The sequence below is a fragment of the Chinchilla lanigera genome, unplaced genomic scaffold (genome assembly GCF_000276665.1).
Source record: "Chinchilla lanigera isolate Chin_1 unplaced genomic scaffold, ChiLan1.0 scaffold00012, whole genome shotgun sequence".
In the NCBI taxonomy this organism is placed as follows: Eukaryota; Metazoa; Chordata; class Mammalia; order Rodentia; family Chinchillidae; genus Chinchilla; species Chinchilla lanigera.
The window spans coordinates 21,927,517-21,936,277 of record NW_004955413.1 but is presented as its reverse complement, the minus strand read 5'-3'; the positions used below and the strand labels follow the sequence as shown (position 1 = coordinate 21,936,277).

General features: G+C 43.3%; 1 protein-coding gene across 1 annotated transcript in view; it reads right to left on the bottom strand.

Annotated features, from left to right (window-relative positions):
- The window catches only part of LOC102005247 (apolipoprotein L6-like), a 23,672-nt gene extending 18,285 nt beyond the window's left edge, over positions 1-5,387 (bottom strand). The window contains exons 1-2 of the mRNA XM_005379645.2: positions 5,246-5,387; positions 4,739-4,884 (exon numbers count right to left, since the gene is read on the bottom strand). Coding sequence (XP_005379702.2) covers positions 4,739-4,884; positions 5,246-5,298 — 199 coding nt within the window. The 5' untranslated portion in view covers positions 5,299-5,387. The remainder of the gene's footprint in view (positions 1-4,738; positions 4,885-5,245) is intronic.
- Positions 5,388-8,761: the final 3,374 nt, after the last annotated feature.

Genomic DNA, 8,761 nt, shown 5'->3' with positions numbered 1-8,761 from the left:
AACATGAAAAGACACCTCTCACAATAAGTACAGATGGCCAATAAGTACATGAAAGAAGGTTCAATATCTCTGGCCATTAGAGAAATGCAATTAAAATAACACTGAGATTCCTTCTCATTCTAAAAAGAATGGCTATCAATGAGCAGGAAATTGAGTTATAACAAATACTGAGGAAACTGGGTGAAAAAAAACCCTTCTGTATTGTTGGTTGGAATGTAAACTAGCTCAACCACTGTGGAGATCACTATGGTGATTCCTCAGAAAAGTAAAATTAGAAATTCCATTCAACCTAGCTATTCCCCTGCTAGGAATCTTCCCAAAAGAGTTAAAAATCATCATATTATGGTGATATATGCATACACATGTTTATGGCAGCACAATTTATAATACCTAAATCTTGGGAACAGCTAATATGCCCACGAGCAGATCAATGGATAAAGAAAATGTAGTTTTTATACACAGTGAAATACAACTTTGTCACATAGAAAGATGGATGCACGTTATGACCGTATGTTAAGTGAAATAAATCAGACACACAAGTTTAAATATCACATGATTTTCCTCATATGAGAAACCCAAAATATAAAGAGCAAAATAAAGCATAGATAACAGGAAATAGGGAGATATTTTTCAAATGGGAAGGTAAACAAGAGATGTGGTGGGGGAGGGGAGGAAGGGAAAAAGGATTCAAAAAGAATAGAAGAAAAAATGGAAATAGAGCTTTTTCAAGTGGGAGGAGAAAAATGGTAGGGGAAACAACAGTTGAAGGGAGCAGGTAGGGGTGGGAGGGGAGGGGATAAAAAAGAATTAAAATGTGTTATGTACATGTACAAACTCCCCATGATAAATATAATCGCTATATGCTGCAAACACGTATTAATCAAAAATAAAATTTCATGCTGAGGTATCACTTATACATAATAAGTGTACACCATGAAATCTTGAGCTCAAAGACTTTGACATCTACATTGGATGATAACACAATATGCCACCTCCAAATGTGCTACTTAGGCATAAGGATTATTTTGAGTCGAGTGCAAATGACAAAAAGCAGATACAGCATTCTCCAGCCATAAGATTCCAAGTGGATGCTAAGACAGAGGATAGTACCAAACCCTGTGTAAACTCTCATCCGCAGTGACTAAAAGGCAGGTAGTATATACAGTGTTGAAAATGCTGGACGAAGTGATGAATCACGTCCCAGGTATGTGGAAACAAGACGGTACAGGATTTCATCAGATTACTCAGAGCAGTGAAGAATTTAAAACAGTTTAATTATTTCTGGAAATTTCCATTTAATATGTTTGGGACAAAACTGACCACGGGTAGTTGAGGCAACAAAACCAAAAAAGGGAGATAAAAGAGGACAACTGTCTCCACAATAACTGCCACCCAGATCAGGATTTACCTCCTCTCTCCCTGAAATACTCATCCTCCCCATAGGCAACCATAGCTCTGCCTTTTGGAAGCTTTGGTTAAGTTGTTTATTCTTGAATTTAGTAAAAATGGAGTCATTTGCTAGGCATTTTTACCTCATGATAATGTCCTCAAAATTCATCTATGTTGTTGTGAGTATTAGTGGCTCTAAAACTATTTCTATGCAGCATTTAATTAATATATTGTAGATGTTTTATATTCTTCTATCCCTTGATATATTTAGGTTACTTCCAATCACTGGCTATTGTGAACAAACTGGCTGTAGAGACAAAAGTTCACTTTTTTGCAGGACAAGGCAATATTCAGGAGTACTATTTAGACAAATTATATTCCCAAAGATATATTATTTCTGATTTTGCGATGTATAATGCAAATAAAAATTACAGGAGGCCATAGTTTTGCATTAATCTGCACTGGGCCCAATAGACCACACTCAAAGGCAATGTGGCGCCGCTCATACTAAAGTTTCCAACTGAACCCAAGCTGCCACCTGACCTTCAGGGAAGTCAGGAGACAGAGGTAACAGCCAAGTTTCCTAAACAGGCCAGATTCAATCAGCCTGATAATGCAGCTTCTGCTGCTTTAATTCTTGCCCTAAAAAGCCACCTGCAGTAACCACATGTTAAGTAGTGTTTTTCCTGTTGTCTGTCTCCCTGTCGTGCCTTACAAGGAAAGTGACTGGGAAATGATCCCACTGTCCTCTGTGTGTTTCTGCTTCCTTCAGCCCTTCTCTCTCTGTACAAACCAACTCCTATGCTCAGCTCATTGGAATATAGCTCTAATTTATGGGCCGAAGTGTCACCAATTCTAGAGGAAAAAATAAAGATAAATAATTTCTTAAAATTAAATTTTACATTGGTTTTACTTTGTGTTTTGAGAGGGAGAGATATATATTTGATCCTCTTAGCTGTTCACAACAAAGTGCTCCTAAAGCACTTGAAATTTCCTAATTGATAAGGGCGCTAACAGGGAGGGACTGTCTTCATTATTCCCAAGAAGCTCCTCTCTACAACACCCCGTTTCTATTAATGAAGTGACTTTGGCAAAGTCCCTAACAATGGTAGACAGAGGGCTTGTTGTCTGGGAAAACAACCCTGATTAGAAGGTTGGAATATTATCCCAGTCCATCACTTCCAAGGACTGGAGAGGAGCTAGACTGACTTAATCACTGGTGACTGACAACTACATCAGTCACACCTACCAATGATTCCTCCATGAAAACCCAAAAGAACCAGGACAGGAGAGTGTCAGAGGAGGAGTAAAGTGGAGGGACCTGGACACACAGAAGCTCACCCCAGAAAGCTCATAGAAGTACTAGAGGACATAAAAAGTGTTTCCCAAAGTTGTGAGAGCCACTCAGGAAGTTGTGGGGCCATCAGTTCATAGTCGGTGTGTCACATGTCCAAGAGGTGTGCACGTGTGAGTGGTGTGTGGCGAGGGACAGTCTTGTGCACAGAGGCGGCAGTCTGAGAACTGAGGTATGCTGCAGGCACACAGTTGGTTCTCACTAAGAAGTGTGTCAGAATTGGGGGTGTGGCTTTGAGGGGGCTCATGGCAAAAGTGTGTTTTACTGTAATAACTGTTCTTAATTTAAATATTCACTATATGTTGTGATCACACCTTGCGTTTCTGTGACTAAAATATTAGGAAAGGTTTTTCTCCACTGACAACCAATTCAGCAAACACCAAGTGACTGTCCTCTCATAACTCTATTCTGACGCGATCAACTTGGACGCAGCATTGAGTCCCACAGGCCCCGGGTTGAGTCCCATAAGGTTGCCCCCCTTCAGAGGCTGATTGTTCATCCAGGAACATATGACTGTCAGCCTACACATTTGGAATTCCCACCCACCCCCCTTTAGTTTTGATTAATTTGCTGCGTCAGGGCACAGAACTAAGGGGAGCACACTTCTTAGGGGTAGTCATTCGCTAGGAGGGAAATGAGAAAGGCTACAGATGGAGAGGCACACAGGGCACAGTGCACCCACATGTTCCACCCTGCAGGGACTTCCTTGTGCTCGGCTACCTGTCCAGAGCTCTCCAAACCCCAGAATTTAGAGATTTTTGTGGAGGCTGCCTCACACTGGCACAGTCAGTCATGAACTCACTGTCCAGCTCCTCTCCAATTCCCAAAGAATGAGGAAAGAACTGAAAGTTTCAAGATTCAAATCCTAGCTTGGTCCTTCAGGGTGATGAGTGCCCATCCAGGAGCCCACCACAGAGCACCCTCATGGGAGCAAAAGATGCTCCCACCTCCCAGGAATCCCAAGAGACAAAGAACTCTGCGTCAGAGGCTTCTATTGCACAGAAAATTACAAACATCCCAGGAATTCTGTTTTGAAAACTGGACTCAGAGATCAAATATTAGAACAAACAACTTTCTAGGGTCCCTGTCTGCAGGGATGTCAGAAGCCCTATGGCAGGAACTAGCGACAGAGACCAATACATACAGTTCTTGTTATTTCAAAATTGCAAGTGAGGAACCTATGAGCTAGGTGAGGAATATCACAGTCATTGGAGCAAGTGGGATAGCAGTTTAGACTAGGCGACCATGGTGACAGACAGCACATGAAGCAACTCACATATTTCCCCAGTGGATGTGGGATGTGAGAGGGAAATTCCAGGATCATTTCAAGTTCTGGGACCCAAAAAAGTGTCACAGTGAGGACCCTTGTATTGGGATAAGGAGGAGTGGGGGTCTTTTAGGCAGGATGTGTGTGTTATGGGGTATCATGGAGCTCAGTATGTGTTTGTAGACATCCAAGTAACAGATGGCTAGATAATAGGTAGGTGAGTCCATTTTTCTGGGGATTGAAAATCGTATCTATCAGCGTAGGAAGTAGTTAAAGCCATGTACTGTTTAAGAGCCCTTCTGAAAGAGGAATACTAGCAACAAAAAGTACTGTGAAGACTGAGCCCTGTACCACTCAATAGTTAGAGTCCAGCAAGAGGTAAAAGCAGAGAGAGACGGAGAGGAACAACTATGGATCAATCAAGAATCACATTTTGGAACCTAAGGGAAATGATAAAATATGATGGACAGACCTCTTTGTGTACCCTTTTTCTTCTCTCTCTCTCTCTCTCTCCCTCACTCTCTCTCTTGCTCTCTCTGTCTCTGTCTCTGTCTCTCTTTCCCTTCCTTTCCTAGTACTGTGGGTGGAACCCTGGGCCTTGGGTGTGGCAAGCTAGTGCTCTACCACTAAGCTGCATCTCCCCCAACCCAAACTTTGTACTTTTCAACATCTGGGTCATTTTGCTTTCCTCTTTTCTCCTATAAAGGCACTGCTGCCTTGTACTTTACCTGGCTGTGATTTGAGCGAGGAACGAAGAAAACCTTGGCGGACAGGAAATCTCTCTCTTGTTGCAGTGTTCAGGGGGGCAGCGGCGGAGCTGGTTTCCATGTTCAGACTGGCCATGTGTGCTGGTTGCCCACAGAGGCTGTCAGACCTTCCAGCAGGGAAAAATGGACATAATTATTAACAGGACAAAAATACTCTAATTAAAGAAAAGTGGTCTCTGATCAGATCTGAAAGCAAACCCTGCCTATGAGCTTCTTGCAAGAGACGCATCTGATATTAACAAATTTGCTGCCCAGTTTTACACATGAAGAGTAGAGCTTGAGTCCTTTCCAAGCTCACAAAATCCCCAACTGCCTGGGATTTGAACCCCGGTTACCCTGAGACCTCCCTTTCTCCTGAACCAGGTGCCTGCAACCACCTCTTGGCCACTTTGTCCTTCTGAGCCCAGCAGCAGTCCTCCCTCCCTTCCTGCTCTCCCTCCCGCTGGCCCCAACAGTCTCTGACCTCACCTCTCTGAAGGCCTGTTGTCTGGCAGGGAGCTTCGAACAGCCGAGTTGCTCATGGACTGAGGCAAGAGCAGTAGGCAGTCTGGGTCACTGACTGGGGAAGAGCCAGAGGCTCTGGAGGTGGGGACAGACCACGATTTCGAAACTGGGTTGAGACTGACTGCTGCAGGCATTGCAGAGCAACCGTCATGGCTTCCAGAAATGGACATGCTCCTCTCTTGCTGCCTTGCTTTTTCTCCAATAGGTGCACAGGGACGTAGCAGAGCAGAATCAAAGCCTGAGGCCTGCTAGGCACAGGAGTGCATACTTCTAATCACAACTCAGAGTCTGAGGCAAGGCGACCCTGAGTTGGAGGCCAGCCTGGGCAACTTGGAAAGACCCAGTCTCAAAATTTAAGACAGATTATTTTTTAAAAACTTGCAGGCATGTAACTCAATGGCAGGGCACCCCTGGGTTTGCTCCTCACTACTGCAAACAGGTCAGAATGGCAGGCCCCTCATCCCCTTCCTCCTTCCCAGGGATGTGACAGGCCACATAACAGGTGGTGACTGCCAGTCCAGGACACTGAAGCCCTGCAGGCCACTGAGAGCTGCCGTGGGATGAGGAGCCTCTCCTCCTCTTCAGGGATGAAGAGGTGTCTGCCTGTTAATTTGGGGGGAAGGGCCAGGGTTGTGCACACCTCAGCCCTTTCTTCTCAACCTTGCCTGATATCCTTTATGTTGATTACTCCCAGCTGGTGACATCTGGAAGTGATTTTAGTCATTCTGGTACATTTCTCCACTTTCTACGGTTAAGTGTGTCATTTAAAATTAAAAACATTATTGAAAAAAACCTTTAATTCCATGCTGAGGCAGGAGGATTGTTGCAAATTTGAGGCCAGCCTGGGCTACAAAGTAAGTTCAAAGCCAGCCTGAGCTGCATAGTAAGACCCTGTCTCAAAAAGACAAAAAAAATCCCAACACCTTTAATTTCTTGCTGCAAATTTAAAGCTGATTATGCTTTTTCTCTCTGTGAGAGAAGGGGCTCAGACACAAGTCCTAATTACTGGTAAAGAACAGACTTTGCCTAGACTTTAATCTTATTAAATGAATAAATTACCATTTTTCTATGATCAGCTAAGATCCAAATTTTTTTTTTGTTTGTTTGTTTGTTTTCCGGTACCGGGAATCGAACTCACGACCTCGCACTTGCCAGGCAGGCACTGTGCCGCTGAGCTAAATCCCCAGCCCCCCAAATGTATTCTTTATCATGCCTTATTTCCACATGTTAAGGCTTTACTTGCACACATAGAACTGACTTTCAGAATTAATCAAGAAGCTGGTTCCATGATCTAAGCACAAGTCCAGCTTCCCAAGGAGAAGACACGAAAGACTCAGGTATGCTTTCTAAACTTCCTTCCTCTTTCACGTGTCTATGAGAGAAAACATATTTTCCTGCTACTAGAGATAAAATATTTTTCTCCATAGTTTTATTCAAGACTAGAGGAAACTACTTCAGCAAGGTAGGAATCATAAACATTCTCAATGAACAAACCTATAGTTTCTAAATGACTTACTTCGTTTGCTTCCATTTTCCCTGAAGGAATTTTTCATTGTTTTTTTGTTTTTGTTATTTTTCTCTTTCAGTACTGGGAATCAAACTCTGAGCTTTGAGCTTGCTGGGCAGGCACTGCACCACTGAACTGCATCCCTAGCTCTTTGGAGGACTTCTTTTTTGAATTTTTTGCATCTTCCAAAGATCTTCTGCGCTATCCAATCTTAGGGGAGAAGACTGAGTAATTGGTCTCTCCCCAGTTTACCACCAAATATCAAGAAGCTAAATCGTTATAAGCCCAAAGGGAAAAACCTTAATTATGCCAGTGATTTCTAGAGAAGTATAAAATCTAGAAGAGAATCCAAAAAGCAACATTCATGCTCACTTATGTTCACCACTATTTGAGCTCATCATTTTACTTGGAAGCTAGAACCACCCCCACACCCCAGCCCTTTTTCTTTATCCTTTTATTTTTTGAATTTTGAGGCAGAGTCTTGTTAAGTCACTAAGTTGCCCAGTCTGGCCTCAGTCTTTTGATTATCCTGCCTCAGCTTTGCCGAGTGCTGGGATTACAGGTGTGCACCACCATGCCCAGCTAAAACCCATTTCTTTTTGAATTACCCAAAATGAATCTATTGATGTCAAGAAGATGGGTTACCAACACGCTCTCTAATGAAGATATTTCTATTCCTTTACACCCTTCCACCAGGTAAGTCAAAGTATGTTCAACCAATAGTCCTCCTTTATCCGGCAAGAATGCTCTTGTCTCCTAAATAGGGAGATACGACAGTATCTCCTAAGAATAAGATACGACAGTGACCCACACAACTATTCTTTCTTTTTTTTTTTTTGGTACCGGGAATCAAACTCAGGACCTTGCATTTGCCAGGCAGGCACTTGTGCCACTGAGCTGCATCCCCAGCCTTCTTTCTCCTTCCTTATTAACTGAACTCCATCATTGGGGTAGCAATGGATTCAACTTAAAGCTTACATTTCCCAGTGCTATATTTAGAAATGTGCCATTCAGACCCCCCTTTTAAGGAAAGGACTTGCTACCCGCTGCAAGGTGTGTGGCTAAGTGACAGCCTCCTTATGAATTCCCGCAACTTTCAAGTTGAGGTCATGCTCTTCTGAGAGCCAAGTGCCCAGCCAAGGACTAAGCAAGATGCTAGTGCAAAGCCTGGCCATTTCCATCCCACACAGGGTTCCCTCGGTGGGCAATCTTGCTTTGCAGCCTGTGCCCTGAGCTGGTATAGACGTTGTAAAGTTTGCATCAGGCAGTGATGGCTACCCTGCCCAATTCAACTCTTCCCTCTTTTACAAGTGTTATTCACTGTTAAACCTTTTGCATGCATAACTCCATTTCAGCATCGACATCCTGAAAAACACACGAGCAACAACACCTAGCTTCTATCGTGGCTTTGGGCACCCATATGAAATTTTGAGGCAGGGCGAGACACAAGCAGAAGCTGTGGAGTGGGATTCTAGGAAAGCTCTCTTATCAGAACTCTCACCTAACATGTACCTTTCACTTTTTCCATTTCCCTTTCTTGCTACCTGCATGTGGGGGTAGAACAGCCTCCTTGTGTCAAAGAGGTAATAAGGACAATGTCTAAAACCACTTGCTAGGGCTGGGGATTTAGCTCAGCGGCACAGCACCTGCCTGGCAAGTGTGAGGTCGTGAGTTCGATTCCTGGTACCGGAAGAAAAACAAAAACAAACAAACAAACAAGTAAAAAACCACTTGCTAAAGACAGCAGAGTAAAAACCTGGAAGAAAACTGGGTTCTGAAGGCATTGTGAAGTGATCCCACCAGCCCTTGACTGTCTACCTCTGGATTTATTATGTTGTGGAACAAATAACTCCCTTACTTAATCAGGTCTTAGAGTGGAATGAAACCTAACTAATTCATAGCACATAGGAAAATATTCATGGTGTGTTCTTAGGCAACAAAACCAAGTTACAGAGTTTTGTGCAGAGCGGTGT